The 18,190-nt window shown below is 37.0% G+C and overlaps 1 protein-coding gene across 1 annotated transcript; it reads right to left on the bottom strand.

Moving 5' to 3' along the window:
* Nucleotides 1–4,192: 4,192 nt before the first annotated feature.
* LOC133765445 (heterogeneous nuclear ribonucleoprotein A3-like) lies at nt 4,193–5,663 on the bottom strand. The gene has a single exon (XM_062199002.1). The coding sequence runs from the start codon at nt 5,661–5,663 to the stop codon at nt 4,536–4,538; it is 1,128 nt and encodes a 375-aa protein (XP_062054986.1). The 3' UTR covers nt 4,193–4,535.
* Nucleotides 5,664–18,190: the final 12,527 nt, after the last annotated feature.

The following is an 18,190-nucleotide window of genomic DNA, read 5'->3' as shown; positions in this document are numbered from 1 at the left end:
CATACCCGTGGGATGAACTAAGAGGACCTCTAGACAATAACTCATGCAATGTCATCCCATCCGCACCCAGTGAGGATCCCCACATTTGTGGCAGTCCTTGGGTACCCCAATATCTCAGGGCAGCCACTAGATCCCATGCCATCAGCATGTTTGCTGCTAATGTTGAAGTGTACACAAAATTCAGGCCCTGGATTCCAATGCCTATAAAAAGGCTTCTGCTAACCAAGGGTCGAGGATATGCTTGTGTCTTTCCAGAGAATGCAGAAAAGCCCATTTGGGTACCAGCCAGAAAGATCAAGCCTGCAACTGACAGCCAACCAGAACCAGCTGAACAAGACTGAGACTCCGCCTTGTTAGCAGATGCACCTGCCCTATCATCCTACCCTGAGAAACTGCCCAAAGCCATATCTGTTACTGTTGTGTACCCCACTAGCTCTGGTCAGCCACTCAAATGGCCCACAGCCTGTGTGCAGTCATGCCATTCCTGATAACCATTATTCCTCATTCCTACCCCTATCTGAGCAAGCAAACCTGTGGTCTCTCGATTTGAGCGCTGGTTAGTCAATGACAGGTAAGATCCCCTGGGGGACAACCTAAGACAGGCACAGCTGCATACAGAGACCACATGGAAACGGTGTCAACAATGGTATGGCCAAGAATCATGCCTCCCGTTGCTCAAAAATAAACGAAAAGGGGGAAATGTAGTGGAATGAGAACATGCCAAGGTGGCCACTGGCAAGCGAGCGTCAGTTAGTCAGGAATGGCTTTGAAACCCACCTGGCTTCGGAAACTGCCTGGCAACAGGCTGTGATTGGATGGATTTGAAACTGCCTGGCGACAGGCTGTGATTGGATGGCTCTGGAAACTGCCTGGCGACAGGCTGTGATTGGATGGATTTGAAACTACCTGGCGACAGGCTGTGATTGGATGGCTCTGGAAACTGCCTGGCAACAGGCTTTGATTGGTTGGGGTATAGACCGCCCCTTGACCAGATTGGCTGGTCTTGGCTATATAAGCTGTTGTACCAACTGTAATAAACAAGTCTGCCGGCTGCTCGCCTCAAGCCTGCTCTCACCCGACTCCCGGGGTCTGTGTGTTGACTCCACGCCTCTTGCCCCCACCACGCTGCTCCTCTCAGAAACGAACCCACTGCAACATTGTGGAGAAATCAACGGCAACACTAAGAGTCAAAGGGATCACACAAACAAAACTAGTGTCTGCTAATACTAACTGATAGAATCAAAAAGGGAGAGAACAATCCAACATGGGAAGTGGGAGACACAGCAGACCCATAGAATAGCAGATGTCCTAAATAGCACTCTGGCCTCAGAATCAGCCCTTAAGGCATTTGGATCTGGCTGAAGAGCCCATGAGAGTATTTTAGGCATGGAAAGCCAAGACACTCTGGCAAAAACAACAACAACAACAACAACAACAAAAAAAAAAACCTAAACGAAAGATCTCTGTGAGTAAGTTCCCAGTAGAAAGAACGGGGCCATCAAAGAAGGAGGTACCTTTCTCTGAAGGGAGGAGAGAACTTCCACTTTGACTATGACCCTATCAGAATAAGATTGAAGTCGGTGAACCCTAAAGGCTTCCATAGCCCTGGCAACTCATGACTAGAGCCTAGGGAGATTACTGACGCCATAAAGAAGAGTGTCAAATTGTTAAGTCAACAACAGGAGTCACTGTGTACTTTCGTCTCATGTGGGATCTGTCCTTAATGTGTTTTCTAATGTGAAGTGATGCTCTAACTAGTACTGAAACAGTATTTTACACTTTGTGTTTCTGTGTGGGTGCAAACTGATGAAATCCTTACTTAGTATATACTGAATCAATCTTCCATATATAAAGATAATTGAAAATGAAAAAAAAAACTTGGTTTTAAATTGTAAATTGCATAGAAAATTAATCAATTTTTTAAAAATATCATGTAGGATCTCTGTCCTTAATGTGCTGTACATTGTGATTTAATGCTATAACTAGTACTCCAACAGTATTTTTCACTTTGTGTTACTATGTGGGGGCAAACTGTTGAAATCTTTACTTAATATATACTAAACTGATCTTCTGTATATAAAGAGAATTGAAAATGAATCTTGATGTGAATGGAAGGGGAGAGGGAGTGGGAAAGGGGAGAGTTATGGGTGAGAGGGAAGTTTGCAGGGGGGAGATAGCCATTGTAATCCATAAGCTATACTTTGGAAATTTATATTCATTAAGTAAAAGTTAAAAAAAGAAAAAAATAGTACATCTTAGGTCCTTTAAAGCTGGTTAAATCGCTCTCCTCATGGCTTACTTTTCCACACTGTTCGCAAGAGCTAAGCTAATACAACTTATAAACAGGTCACATACACAGACTTCACCTGCTTATAGATTGCAAACATCAACTTACTGAAAAAAATTTTCACTCAAACTAGTTCCAGAATACAGAAAGTTGGTTAATAGTACAATTAACCTCATGCCATTAAAGGATACTGTCAAGGTTGTGTCAAACAGTTTTACAAACATAAAAACAGAAAATGTCCATCTCCCCCATTTTCAACCTTTATTGTATGAATAAAAGAACTTGAAACAATTTAGCTCGATTTTAATAAAATGTTTCCCAAGCATTTTGACCAGGTACCCAAGTTTATGAACATTGACAGTGTCCATTTATATAACCACACTTGAAGTTTTGAAAGACTTAAACCATTTTCTAATATTAGCCTTTTTCTCCACTGCTTATTCACATATGCCCATTAACAAATGGAATGGTGTGTGTTACATTTATTGGTTTGTGAGTGTTTCTGGAAAACTGAATTATCTGTGGAGACCGATTTCCATGCTGGCATTGCATGCATCCAGATATTAATGCACAGAGGCACAAAATTAGAGCAACAAGAGAGCATATTCAAACACTAGCACACCCCATTCCCCTTTTTATTGCTTTTTTTTTTTTTTTTGCTTAGTACTTTTTAAATAAAAAAAAAATTCTTGAATTCCAGGTTCAACTGCCAAAGAAAGTAATAGCAGGGCACATTCTTAGGGCTTGAGTGAAATTGAAAGCACTAGCTGGCAATTGTTTTTATAGATATGATCGTGTCATCTAAAACTCTTCTCAACCAGTCTTCCAAACACAGAACCAACACCAACAGTATTTAGGTGAAAGGGTACACAAGATGAAACAGTGTCTTCTTTGGGAACTCCCGCTACTCAAATTTCAATTCAGGGCTCCAAGAAGAGAAGCTTGTACTAAGCAACTAAGCTACATTTCTGCTGCAGTAGGTTATTTTGGACAAGTATATCTAGACTGTATTTTGCTTGGTTTCACCCAGCAAAATGTACAGGGTACAAACAGGAAAGCATGCCAGCCAGTTAAAGGTTCCATAATACATGAATTTTATTCTCTTGCTGAGAGCTCGTAACCAACAACAAAAAAAGTAAACCATGGAAAATAATCAGATTTATGGGTCTCTTGTGCTTTAAAAATAAAGGTACCCAACTAATATGCTCAGATATAGCAAGCTTAGTGGTCCTATATTTTGAAGTGTTTAAGAATGGTTTTTAAGGTAGGAGTGGGAAAACACCCACTGTCCTCCCTTCCCAGAATTTGAAGAGGGCAGTAGCATTCTTTATACCCAAAAACTACGGCAGCAGTTCAAATGTGACCAAGGTAAGTGGAGATGTTCTAAACACAGCTAGGACTCAGCAAATCTAACACACTAAAATCATAAGATTACATTTTGAAAGAAAATGCACAAAACCAATTAGGAATTTTGAGATTTTTCATTTGAAGGTAATCTTAATGCTATTAAATTCACAAATATGCTAATTTAAATACCCAATCCTATTTATCTAAAACACACATTGCAAACATACAAATATCTATTCTCTCCACACGTCAGTACCCATTCACATCATGGTTTGGAAATGGGGAGAATAGATTCCCCTTAACCCGCAGGTCAGTAGGTGTTTCTTTACAGTAAACTTTAGCAAAATTCATAGTAATTAAATTTTAAATTAAATTCATAGTAATTAAATTCATAAAATAGTAATTCACAATGATCTTCTTTACTTGTTAACTCACAAGGAAACACCTTTGAAACTGCATTGTGTTAAAGTTTCTGTACTAAAATGTAGAAAAACTGAACTACACAAACATTGAAAAGTTAAAAATTCCTTAAATTTTTATTCCTGGTACCACTACTACAATTTACAGGGCAATATACCTGATGTAATGAAAAGAAAAAGAAAAGACAAAGCTACAACAGATAAAAGACCTCAGGAATGTACATCTAATTGACACTACATTGCATTAATCAATAGCTGCACTTTTTACAAACTGTGGCTATGACAGTCCTGAACAAGGAGGGTTTCCTGTTTAAGCTGCAGTAACTTTTCTGACTATGGATCATCGTTCCTTCTGTGGCATATTTTTACAGTTTCTCTAATGCATTTGGGACTACTGTCTCAAAGCAACCTGCAGCTTTCCTGACAACTCCTCGCTCGCTCTCCTGCTGAGAACTGTAGCCCTTTTCTGTTTTTTTTTTTTTTTAGAACCTTCTGCTACCATATCCACCACTTCCACTACCAGATCCATAACCACCACCATAGCGACTGCCCGAGCTTTTTCCACCAAAACTGCCCCCTTTCATGGGTCCGTAATTTGATTGCTGTTGTCCACTATAATTACCAAAATCATTGTAGTTTCCACCACCACCATAGTTACCTCCAAAATTTCCTCCTTCATTGTAACCATCATATCCTCCTCCTCCACCATATCCACCACGTTGGTTTCCATATCCTGGTCCACCACCATAGCCTCCTCTGCTGCTATAACCAGGACCACCACCATAGTTGCCACCATCACCTTCAAAACCATTGTAACCACCATCACCTCCTCCATAACTTCCTCTGCTGCCACCACCTCTACCACCACAGCCTCCTCTTCCACCAGAGTTTCCACCACGGCCAAAATTACCTCCACCACCTCCAAAGTTTCCTCCACAACCCATAAAGTTGCCAGATTCCCCTCCACAGCCTCTTGGTGATCCAACAGCAGATGGCATCTCTTGTTTAGAAAGGGCCTTTTTCACTTCACAACTATGCCCATTAATAGTGTGGTATTTCTGAACAATGATTTTACCAACTGTATCATGATCATTGAAAGTTACAAAAGCAAATCCTCTTTTTTCCCCACTCTGCCTGTCTTCCATAACTTCTATGGTTTCAATCTTGCCATACTTCTCAAAGTAATCTCTCAAATTATATTCCTCTGTATCTTCTTTAATACCACCAACAAAAATCTTCTTCACTGTTAGATGGGCACCAGGCTTTACCGAATCCTCTCTAGAAACAGCTCTATTTGGTTCCACAACACTCCCATCAACCTTGTGTGGTCGAGCACACATTGCTGCATCCACTTCTTCAACACAAGAATAAGTCACAAAACCAAAGCCCCTGGAACGTTTCGTTTGGGGGTCTCTCATTACCACACAATCTGTAAGTGTGCCCCATTTCTCAAAATGTTCTCTCAAACTATCATCTGTAGTTTCAAAGCTCAGACCACCAATAAACAGTTTCCTCAACTGCTCTGGTTCCTTTGGATCATGGCCCTCTTCCCCCCGGCGGTGACGGCCGGAGTCAGGCTGGGGGTGACCGGGCAGTGGTTTTACCTCCATTTTGAGACCACACCTGAAAATGAAATCTTAAGGAGGAATCAAAATTAAATGAAGAATCTAGTAGAACATGAAATTTTTATATTGAAGAGAAATCAAAATGAAATGAAAAAATCAGCAGATCAAATGACAAAAGCATTAAAGAGCCTTAAAAACATAATTAGTGAGGCAGAAGAGAGAATATCAGACTTGGAAGGCAGAGCACAGGAAAGTATACAAACCAAAGAAAGAAGAGGAAATCAGAAACCTAAAAAAAATTGTTGGGAATCTACAGGATACTATTAAAAAACACAACATTCGGGTTCTAGGAGTTCCTGAAGGCATGGAGAGAGAGGAAGGATTGGAAGGCCTTTTTAGTGAGATACTAGCAGAAAACATCACAGATTTGGAGAAGGAAAGAAACATCCAAGTACAGGAAGCACATAGAACACCCAATAAGCATGACCAAAAGAGATCCTCACCACAACACATTGTAATCAAACTCACCACAGTGAAAGATAAAGATTGTAAAATGTGCAAGAGAGAAACATCAAATTACTCTCAGAGGATCTCAAATTAGACCCACAGCAGACTTCTCATCAGAAATCCTACAGGCTAGGAGGGATTAGCGAGATATAGCCCAAGTACTGAGAGACAAAAACTGCCAGCCCTGAATATTATATCCTGCAAAGCTCTCATTTGTGAATAAAGGTGAAATATAGAAAAGAAATTTCATAGCAAACAGAAATTGAAAGAATTTGTGGCCACTCATCCAGCCCTGCAAAAGATGTGTTACACACAGAAACACAGACACACAGTCATCAACATGAAAGAAGGCAAAGGGAGGAAACCTCACAGCAAAAGATCACAGGAAGTTCAAAGCATATATTAGAAATATCATTGGGAAAATGGCAAGGCAAAGTTACTGATTATCAATAGTCGCATTGAATGTTAATGGCCTCAACTCTCCAGTTAAAAGACACAGACCAGCTGAATGGATTACAGAACAAAATCCATCTATTTGCTGCTTACAAGAAACACATCTTTCCAACAAAGATGCATGCAGAATGAAAGGAAAAGATAGCAAAAAGATATACCAAGCCAACAGAAATGAAAAGAGAGCAGGCATAGCCATATTAATATCGGACAACATAAACTTTAATACAAAAACTGTTAAGAGAGACAAAGAGGGGCACTATATAATGATTAAGAGATCAATTTAACAGAAAGATATAATGATTATCAATGTATATGCACCTAGTTACAGGCCACCTGTTTATTTAAAAGATTTGTTAAGGGACTTAAAGGGAGACTTAGACTGCAATACAATAGTACTGGGGGACTTCAATACTCCACTCTCAGAAATAGAGAGATCAACTGGACAGAATATCAACAAGGAAACAGCAGATTTAATCAACACTATAGCTCAAATGGATCTAACACATATCTACAGAACTTTTCATCCTACACATAAAGAATTTACATTCTTCTCAGCAGTACGTGGAACCTTCTCTAGGATTGACCACATACTAGGCCATAAAGCAAGTCTCAGCAAATTCAAAAGAACTGGAATCATAGCATGCAGCTTCTCAGACCACAAAGGAATGGAGTTGGAAATTAGCAACTCAGGAATCTCTAGTGCATATGCAAACACATGGAGACTAAACAACATGCTCCTGAATGAACACTGGGTCATAGAAGAAATCAAAAGAGAAGTCAAAAACTTCCTGGAAGTAAATGAGGATAACAGCACAACATACCAAAACCTATGGGATACAACAAAAGCAGTGCTAAGAGGAAAGTTTATAGCAATAGGTGCCTACATCAAGAAATTGGAAAGGCACCAAATAGATGAGCTTTCAAGTCATCTCAAGGATCTAGAAAATCTGCAGCAAACCAGACCCAAATCTAGTAGAGAGAAGAGAAATAATTAAAATCAGAGAAGAAATCAACAGGATTGAATAAAAAACATTACAAAAAATCAGCCAAACGAGGAGCTGGTTTTTTGAAAAAATCAACAAAATTGACACCCATTGGCCCAACTAACTAAAAATGAAAAGACCCAAATCAATAAAATCAGAGATGAAAAAGGAAACATAACAACAGACACCACAGAAATAAAAAGAATCATCAGAAATTACTACAAGGACTTGTATGCCAGCAAACAGGGAAATCTATCAGAAATGGATAGATTCCTGGACACATACAACCTACCTAAATTGAACCAGGAAGACATAGAAAACTGAAACAGACCCATAACTGAGACAGAAATTGAAACAGTAATAAAGGCCCTCCCAACAAAGAAAAGCCCAGGACCAGGTGGATTCACAGCTGAATTCTACCAGACATTTAAAGAAGAACTAACTCCAATTCTTCTCAAACTATTCAGAACAATTGAAAAAGAGGGAATCCTCCCAAATTCTTTCTATGAAGCCACCATCACCTTAATTCCTAAGGCAGAAAAATATGCAGCATTAAAAGAAAATTACAGACCAATATCCCTGATGAACATAGAAGCAAAAATCCTCAATAAAATTCTGGCCAGTAGAATGCAACAACACACAGAAAGATCATCCACCCAGACCAAGTGAGATTTATCCCAGGTATGCAAGGATGGTTCAGTGTTCACAAATCAATCAATGTGATACACCACAATAACAGTCTGCAGAAGAAAAACCATGATTCTCTCAATAGATGCAGAGAAAGCATTTGATAAAATACAACACCCTTTCATGATGAAAACTCTAAGCAAACTGGGTATAGAAGGAACATTCCTCAGTACAATCAAAGCAGTTTATGAAAAACCCACGGCCAGCATCCTATTGAGTGGGGAAAAGTTGGAAGCATTTCCACTTAGATCTGGTACCAGATAGGGATGCCCACTCTCACCACTGCTATTCAATATAGTTCTGGAAGTTTTAGCCAGAGCTATTAGGCAAGAAAAAGAAATTAAAGGGATACAAATTGGGAAGGAAGAAGTCAAACTATCCCTCTTTGCAGACGATATGATTGTTTATTTAGGGGATCCAAAGAACTCTACTAAGAGACTTGGAACTCATAGATGGATATTTTGATGATATTGATTCTTCCAATCCATGAACATGGGAGATTTTTCCAATATTTTTGTGCCTCTCTCTATTTGCTTCTTTAATGTTTTGTAATTTTCTTTGTAAAGATTTTGACCTACTTGGTGAAATTTATTCCAAGTTATTTAAATTTTTTTATAGCTATCGTGAATGGAACTGATTTTACGAATTCTTTCTCAGTCATGACATTGTATATACAAAGGTTATTGATTTTTGTGTGTTGATTATATATCCTATCACCTTGTTAAACTCTTATGAGCTCCAATAGTCTCGTAGTGGAATCTTTTGGGTCCCCTATGTATACGATCCTGTCATCTAGAAATAATGATAATTTGACTTTCTCCTTTTCAATTTTTATACCTTTGATTTCATTTTCTTTCCTAATGGATCTAGCTAAAATTTCCAGAACTATATTGAATAGCAGTGGTGAAAGTGGACATATTTGTCTGGTTCCAGATCTTAGTGGAAATGTTTCCAACTTTTCCCCCTTCAATATGATGCTGGTTGTGGGTTTGTCATATACTGCCTTGATTGTGTTCAAGATTGTTCCTTCTATACCTAATTTGCTTAAGGTCTTTAACAAGAAAGATAAGGTTTTTAATCCTATTTAGATAAACCTATTTAGATAAGGTTTTTATTATGCAGCTATTGAGATAATTGTATCTTTTTGTTCTTCAATTTATTAACATGATGTATCACATTTATTGATTATGTATATTTTGAACCATCCCTGCATATCAGGGATGTGATACCACTTGATCCAGGTGACTGATTTTTGTAATGTGTTGTTGGGTTCAATTAGCTAGTATTTTGTTGAGGATTTTTGCATCTATGTTATCAGAGATAATTGGTCTATAGTTCTCTTTCTTTGTTGTATCTTTTTCTGGTTTCAGAATTAAGGTGATTCTGGCCCATAGAAGGAGTTTGGGGAGATCCCCACCTTTTCAGTTGTTTTGAATAGTTTGAGAAGAATTGGAACAGGTTCTTCTTTAAAAGTTTAGTAGAATTCAGCAGTGAAGCCATTGGGCCCTGGGTTTTTCTTTGTTGGGAAGGTCTGTGTTACTGCATCAATTGCTGTCTCTGTTATTGATCTATTTAAGTTTTGTATGTCTTCAGGGCTCAATTTTGGTAGATTGTATGTGTCCAGAATTCTTGAATGGGAGAAAATATTTGCAAACTATGCAAATGTTAAAGGATTAATATCCAGGATCTATAAAGAGCTCAAGAAACTCAACAGCAATAAAACAAACAACCCAGTTAAGAAATGGGCAAAGTACTTGAACAGGCATTTTCCAAAAGATGAAATGCAAATGGCTGACATTTATATGAAAAAATGCTTGGGTTCACTAGCCACCATCTCATCTCAAATATTATGACTATCATCCAGAAATCAAAAAATAATAAATACTGGTGACAATGTGAGGAAAAAATACCCTAATCCACTGTTGGTGGGAATATACTCTAATACAACCATTATGGAAGACAGTATGGAGATTCCCCAGAAATCTGAAAATAGATCTACCGTATGACTCAGCCATCCCACTCCTGGGAATTTACCTAAACAAAATGAAACCAGCATATGAAAGAGTTATTTGTACTCCCATGTGTACAGCAGGTCAATTCACAGTAGGTAAGATATGGAGTCAACCTAAATCCATCAACAGATGACTCAATAAATAGAATAGGTTATATATACACTATGGAATACTACTCAGTCATAAAAAAGAATGAAATCTGATCTTTCATAACAAAGTGGATGCAGCTCAAAATCATTATCTTAGTGAAATAGCCAGTCCCTAAAAGACAAATATCATGTGTTTTCTCTGATATGTGGTAGTTAATATAGAATACAAAATGGTATAGAAATGAAACAGACATCTTTGATTTGATTGTTGTTTTCAGCCCTAGTTTATACTCATGTGGAACTGCAGTCTTTTTTGTACTCTTTTTTGTTTATTGCATATTATGGTTACTGGGGTATTAAGCCTGTAAATATAGAGTGAACTAAAATTATGTTTTTTGCAAAAATAAAAAAGAGGAGGGAGATTGAGGGAGGGAAAGAGGAAAGGAGGGAAGTATAGTTATTTTTTAGGATTATATCTATGAAATTCCATGTAATTCTCTCTTAAGGAAAATAATTCTGTGCATTATCAGAATAATGTAAATGTTAATGAAACATGACCTAAGCCATGTTATGATTTGTCAGTGAAGCCAAAACACTTTGAACATTGAATTTAAATCACTATATATCCATGATACTTCTTTATTCTTGAAGTAACCCAAAAATGAGTGTATAGCAGAAAATTTACATGTGAATTTTATTATTTTTATTTTATTTTATTATTTATTTTGTATTTACTATGTTTTCTATATGGTGTCAGCTTTATTTTTGTTTTTATTTTTTCAATTGGAGAGGTGGAGATAGAGAAGGAGAGAGAGTGCTGATTCATTCCCTAAGTGGCTACAATGGACAGGATTGGGCCAGATTGAAGCTGGGAGCCAGGAATTCAATCCAAGGCTCCACTATGGGTGGCAGGAACCCAATCACTTGAGCCATCACTGCTGCTGCTCAGGGTGTGCATTGGAAGTAGCTACTACTGAAAAATGAACCCACTCCAACATGGGATGTGGGTATCTTAACTGGAGACTTAACTGTTAGGCCAAATGCCAGTCTCCACATCTAAGTTTAAACACAGTTCTATGTCTTGAAGTCTGGTGGTCTCACTTATGTAGGAATTCCATTTGTGTTTCCATAATATAAATTATTTCATAAAGCTGTTTGAGATAATGGGATGACATTTTCATTAATCAGTCTGGCAAATATCCTATTTCGTGCTGATGAGAAAAAGGAAGGTTAAGATTAACTTTCTGGGATAATGTCATTATGGATGAAGAGGTTTTCAATGCTCTGAATTTTTTTCAGCATCTCAGTAATTAGAGAAAAATATCATGTATTTCATGTATGGCATAATAATTCCAGAGATAGTGCGAGTGCTGGGGCAAAAAGCTTTGGATGTCTGTAGTGGTAGCCAGTTGGTCAGTTCTTAAAGGTACAATTTTATTAGTAAATGCATCACCTCTACCACAAAAATTATTTCCAAGAACTAGGAAGAAGAGATGGGGTGATATTGATGAGTCATATGAAATCTGTCAATATATGTAATTTTCAATGATTCCCCATGAGAGTTTTATATTAAAAATAGAGATATGGACAGAGATTAATGTAAAAGTGTATTTATTGCACTTCTTCTTTTTCACTGAGGTCCTCTTGTCTCTGACCTTGTGTGCTGGAATTCCTTACTCTTCACGCTCCTAAGGCCCTTTCATCTTGCCTTTACCCTCAGTATTTTCTTTCTGTAGATACTTGCAAATTTATTTCTTTTCACAGCACAGACATTTGACTATTGACACTTCTACTTGGATGCCTCAAACATATTTCAAATTCAGTAATCCAAAACTGAACTCATTTTTCTAACTTTCCTCCTGGTTTTCTATGAGGCAGCAATAATATTGTTCTTATACTAAAGTTTCTTCAGTGACTTCCCATATTTCTTTTTTTTTTTACATTTTAAACTTTCATTTAGTTAGAAAGATGCATAGGAGAGTGAGAGCTTTATCTATAGGAGAGAGGGGTAAATCTGGGTTCATACTGAGTACCAGGAGCCAGCCACATGGAAGAAGCCCCATAGTTCTTAAAACAATGCCATGCCACGGTAAGTATAAGGGTGAACATTAAGTTCTAGAAATTAATATGGCCAAGATACATCTTTTTACTTAAAAGTTTAGGTTGTTGAATATAACATGGAACTATTGGACAGTCTAAATCAAGTGGAAACATAGCAGATACTCTGACCTTGACATTCATTTAGCCCAACTGGTAATTTTAAATTTCTGGCCAAAAAAACTTCTAATGGTTTAAAGGGATGCTTCAAAATAGAGTTGAATTTCAGGAATGGAAAATGCAAAGTCTATTTATTAATTTTGTTATTGCATTTATTGATCCTTACTAGCCTTAATAAATATTCTGTGATGTATATGAAGTTAACCAGTTGGACAGGATCAGAAATGGTGGGGTTTTTGGTAAGCACTCCTAAAATGATTTGTGCAGCATAATTCTGTAGGATTCAGCTTTTGAAAGACTGAACAAAACTGAAGTCAAAGCAGTAGAAAAACAAGATCAATCCACTTGACTCAAAGAGTATACAGTCTATTGAGGATGACAAACATCAAGTGAACATCATAGAGATGGGGGCACTTGATTCTCCAGAGCAACACACCTCAGCAGAGGCTGAGCTGAACTGCTCAGGTGGAATGTCAGGGGAAGGTTCCAGAGGACAATTTTTTAAATCTCCCTAGGGGATTTCAATGGGTAGTAAAGGTGGAGAATCAACTATGAATGCATCAGTTTGTTAATCAATTTAATGCTCTTAAAACTTGAGAAGAGCCTTTTATATGTGAAACTGAGCTTAAAACAAATGTAGATTTTTGTGAAAGAAATCATAGAAATAAATTTAGAGTTCTTTTGATGCTGTTTCACCAAGAAGGGGAATTAAGAACCAAGAGGATATGGCTTTTAGGCAAAAAAGCAATGTGTGAGAGGATTCTTAGTTAACTGTGATACTTCAAAGTCCAATTTCTTAGGCTAAAGGAAGGAAGCATTTGAGAAAACCAGCTTCTTTCATGACAGTCTCTGAACAGCCTGTTGGCTTTCCTGTGGAGGTACAAAGAGTATTGATTTTAAAGGCATGATTTTTTTTAAGTTCAAGATGAGTTGCACTTATTCACATATTCAGGTTAGAATAATTATTCTGATTGATTTTTTTGTTCCTCTTGAAGATACTGAACAGGCAGAACTAAAGCTATCTCAAGTGCAGAATGAGCACTTTGGGAGCTGATTCTGAGTATATTCTGTGATGCCATCAAGTCCCTCTCTTAAATTTGCAGTGGGATTCATTCTTTACAGAAAGCCAACCCATGTATTCTGAGTTCTGGAGTAGAGAGTAGGTTTTCCGGCTTATGAGATATGATTGTTACTAAAACACCCATGCGAACAAACCATAGCTTCAAGCAGAAATTAGCCTAGGCATTCTGAAGTGAAGATTCTTCTGATCTTCAGACCACCAAATTCAGTTTAGAAAAGTGTAGCAATTCACCCCTAAACTATAAAGTACTACTATTAATTGAAGGATTTGAGTTTTCCCATATTTATTAAAGATTACAAATTGTTGGTTTCAGTTTTTTGGAAAGAATAACAATCCCATCTAATTTTACTGGAAGGCACATTGTTTAGAGTATTTTTAAATTGTACTGAAGATATACTTTTTGTCTTGAAATTCAAGATGTTTTCATGAATATTGTTTGAAGCATGTTAGTGATGATGATAACTGATGACAATATAAAGCAATAAGGATGACATGGATCATTCATAAATAGAAGAGATTGTTGACCAACATTATTTTGGTTAATTTGAGGAGAATTCAAAATGTTCATGGAAAATGGAACTAAAAGATAAAAAGAAAAATATATATTTTAATTCTCAACTTTATTTCATAAAGTTTAAAACATTTTTGTAAGTGATGATACCAAGAAGTTAGTATAGCCCTAAAGAACTGAAGGTCCTGGGAATTTAAACATGTCAATTCAGTCTTTTTCATTTCATGAAAACCTAGGTGCCCTTTGATGGTTTTATAAAATTAGGAAGCATTCTCCAACCTCCTTTCTGAAAGAAGACCCAAGGCAGAGTGGCCTTTACTTTCTGTTACCTATTGATGAATAGACTACTTGGAGAAAAAGGGAGTTTAAATGTGAACAGAATGTTTAGAATGGCAAGGTTTGGTGGGCATTTTCAGTACTGTATTTAAGAAAAAAAAAATAGCACAGCTAGGAGCCTCTGACACTGTCTCATGTTTTATATGGTCTGTCCATAAAATTCCCTTTTTTGGTTTATAAGAATGTTCATCAAACAGGAAAAAAAGTGCTGTAAAGATTTATAACAAATTTTTTTAAGCCAGGCCAAAAAAAGAGAAAGAGGTTTTTGGGAACAAGTTAACATATAAAGTGGTTTTATATAAAACATCAATTGTCTTGTATATTTTGATAAGCATCAGTACCAGCTTTCATTTGTAACACGGTTTGTGGCGTTGGAAGAAAAGGATTCTGTGATTGTTGAAGTGAATTTTTATAAATGCAAAGAGATGATAAAATATTAAAAAAACATATTTTCTAAATGAGTAGTACATGGTTAATTCAAGCTTCTGTATATTACAGTGTATATTATCTGTATATTACACCCATTTTCATTCAGTTTGTATATTTGCTGACTATTACTTGATATCTCCATTGTAGCATGCCTTTTAATAAATGTTATGACATCTGTACTCTCTTAAAAAAAAAAGATTAGGAAGCAAAAAGGAGTAAGAAGGAGCCAAATCAGGACTGGAAAGTGTATGCCTAATGATTTCTCATCAAAATTCTCGGGGGCTGGCACAGTGGTGCAGCGAGTAAAGCTGCTACCTGCAGTGCTGTCATCCCACATGGGCACCGGTTCTAGTCCTGGCTGCTCCTCTTCCAATCCAGCTCTCTGGTATGGCCTGGGAAAGCAGTGGAACATGGCCCAAGTCCTTGGGCCCTGCACCCACATGGGAGACCCAGAAGAAGCTCCTGGCTCCTGGCTTCAGATTGGCTCAGCTCTGGCAGCTCTGGCCTTTGAGGCCAATAGGGGAGTGAACCTGCAGAAGGAAGACCTCTCTCCCTCTCTGCCTCTCCACTCTTTGTGTAGTTCTGACTTTCAAATGAACAAGGGAATCTTTACAAAATCACAAAATTGTCTTTGATGATAAGAGTGAGCAGGAACTTGTCATGGTAGAGAAGGACTCTCTGGGGAAGCTTTCCTGGGTAGTTTTTCTGCTAATGCTTAGGTTAACTTTCTCCACTCTTCCAGTAAGCAGATGTTATTGTTCTTTGTTCATCCAGAAAGCTGAGAGGCAAGATCCCTTAAGAATCTACAAAAACATTGTTCTTGATGGGTCTGATTTGGCTTTGGAAACTTTACCTCTTGATAGCCATTACTTTGTCTTTAGGATTGCACTGGGAAAACCATGGTTCATCTCCTTTTTCAATTCTTTGAAGAAATGATAGACTCTTAATCCCACTTTTTTTTTTTTTCAGATTTCCATTGGAAGTTCTGTTCTTGTATGTAGCTGATTTGAGTGGAGAAGTTTTGACACCTATTGAGCAGGAATTTTGTGCTACTATAATTTTTCCATCTACCCTTTCCATAGGGTAGACTGATTCAGTGGAGATTGTCCATGACGTTAGCTGTTGTTTCTGCCATGAGTCACAAGTCTTCTTCAATGAAAGACATGAGCAGGATTAATTTTTCACTTGCAAATTGATATGGACAGTCCACTGCTGTGAGATTCATCTTCAGTGCTATCTCTTTTTAAAATTAGTTATCCATTTGTAAACTGATGATTTATTTGGGCATTGTCCTCATAAACCTTCCATAAAGCATCAATAATGTTACCATTCTTCCATCCAGGCTTCAACATCATTGGATATCTGTTCTTGCTTACACTTAGAATTCATGTTGGGATCTTTCCAATTTGCCATCTTTCATTGTGCCTCCAAATATATTCTGTTTTTACATGTGAGAACAAGTTAGTACAAATTTACTTGTATGTAAAAATATTTGAAATCCATGCATAGTTTTTAGATGATACTCATTTTCAATGAAATATTTGAATATCTCTTGTGTTACTAAAACTATCTTGGGCCTAACCAACATTTGAACAAATGGTCACACTTGAAGAAACTTTTATTGTTAATTTGAAGGTCAGATCTGCAGTCCTTGCAACTGGTTTTCTGTTCCTGACAGTGTAAAGGATATTTTTCAGAGATCTTGGTTCAATTCTCTTTCATGATAACATAAAAGTTGTAACTGTCACACAAATGTTCCTACCTTTTTAAGCCTTAATTATAATTTTTTATGAATTTCTGTAACTATCATATGAATCAGTTGATACTTTAAGCTTGAATAGTACAGCGAACTCTAAAGGCTTCCATAGCCCTGGCAACTCATGACTAGAGCCTAGGGAGATTACTGATGCCATGAACAGGAGTGTCAAATTGTTAAGTCAGCAACAGAAGTCACTGTGTTCTTATTTCTCATGTGGGATCTGTCCTTAATGTGTTGTCTAATGTGCAGTGATGCTATAACTAGTACTGAAACAGTATTTTTACACTTTGTGTTTCTGCGTGGGTACAAACTGATGAGATCTTTACTAATTATATACTGAATCGATCTTCTGTATATAAAGATAATTGGAAATGAAAAAAAAAAACCTGGTGTTAAATTGGAAATGGCATAGAAAATTAATTAATTTTTTTAAAAAAATATTATGTAGGATCTCTGTCTTTAATGTGCTGTACACTCTTATTTAATGCTATAACTAGTACTCCAACAGTATTTTTTTTTTCACTTTGTGTTGCTATATGGGGGCAAACTGGTGAAATCATTACCTAATATATACTAAACTGATCTTCTGTATATAAAGAGAATTGAAAATGAATCATGATGTGATTGGAAGGGGAGAGGGAGTAGGAAAGGGGAGGGTTGTGGGTGGGAGGGAAGTTTTGGGAGGGGGAAGCCATTGTAACCCGTAAGCTGTACTTTGGAAATTTATATATTCATTAAATAAAAGTTTAATAAAAAAAGAAATCAAAATTTATAAATAAGAACTCTTTCAAATATTAGTACACTCCCAGGACTTAGGTGACATTTAAATACATATTATGTGATTCAATGAATGACTTTAACATTTTAAAATTTTTATCAGAATAATACTTGAATAGAGCATTCTAACTCAAATTGTATTAATTTAATTTTTAAAAATTTGAGGTGCAGAAAGAGAGAGAAGAGAAACTCCCATCTATTGGTTCCTTCCCTAAATGCCTACTATGGCCAGGGTGGGAACTCAAACCAGGTCTCCAAGTAGATGGCAGGAGCCCAATTTCTCAAGCCATCTCCATTGCTTCCCAGGGTCTGCATTTGCAGGAGACTGGAATCAGGAGTGGGAGTCGAGTATTGAACTCAGGTGCTCTGAAATGGGCCATGGGTTTATTTTTTAGTTTATATAAGGTAAACATATTTTACGTATTTCATATATACAGATGTAGGAGTATAACGATACTTCCCCCCATGCTCCCTCCTGCCCATGCTCTTACCCTCCCTCCACCTTTCTTCCTTATTCTTTCTTTTAATTTTTACAATGGTGTACTTTTAGTTTATTTTATATTCATAAAATTAACCCTCTACTAATTAAAGAATTCAACAAATAGTAAGAAGAAAAAAAAACACCACTGTTCCTCAACAATATAGACAAGGGCTATAAACAATAATCAATTCTCAAAAATGTCAATTTTGCTCATATACATTACATTACTTTTTCCCTGAAACCTTTTATT

This window comes from Lepus europaeus, chromosome 1 (genome assembly GCF_033115175.1).
Source record: "Lepus europaeus isolate LE1 chromosome 1, mLepTim1.pri, whole genome shotgun sequence".
In the NCBI taxonomy this organism is placed as follows: Eukaryota; Metazoa; Chordata; class Mammalia; order Lagomorpha; family Leporidae; genus Lepus; species Lepus europaeus.
The sequence above is the reverse complement of the archived record's forward strand: the minus strand, read 5'-3'. Positions and strand labels throughout refer to the sequence as shown.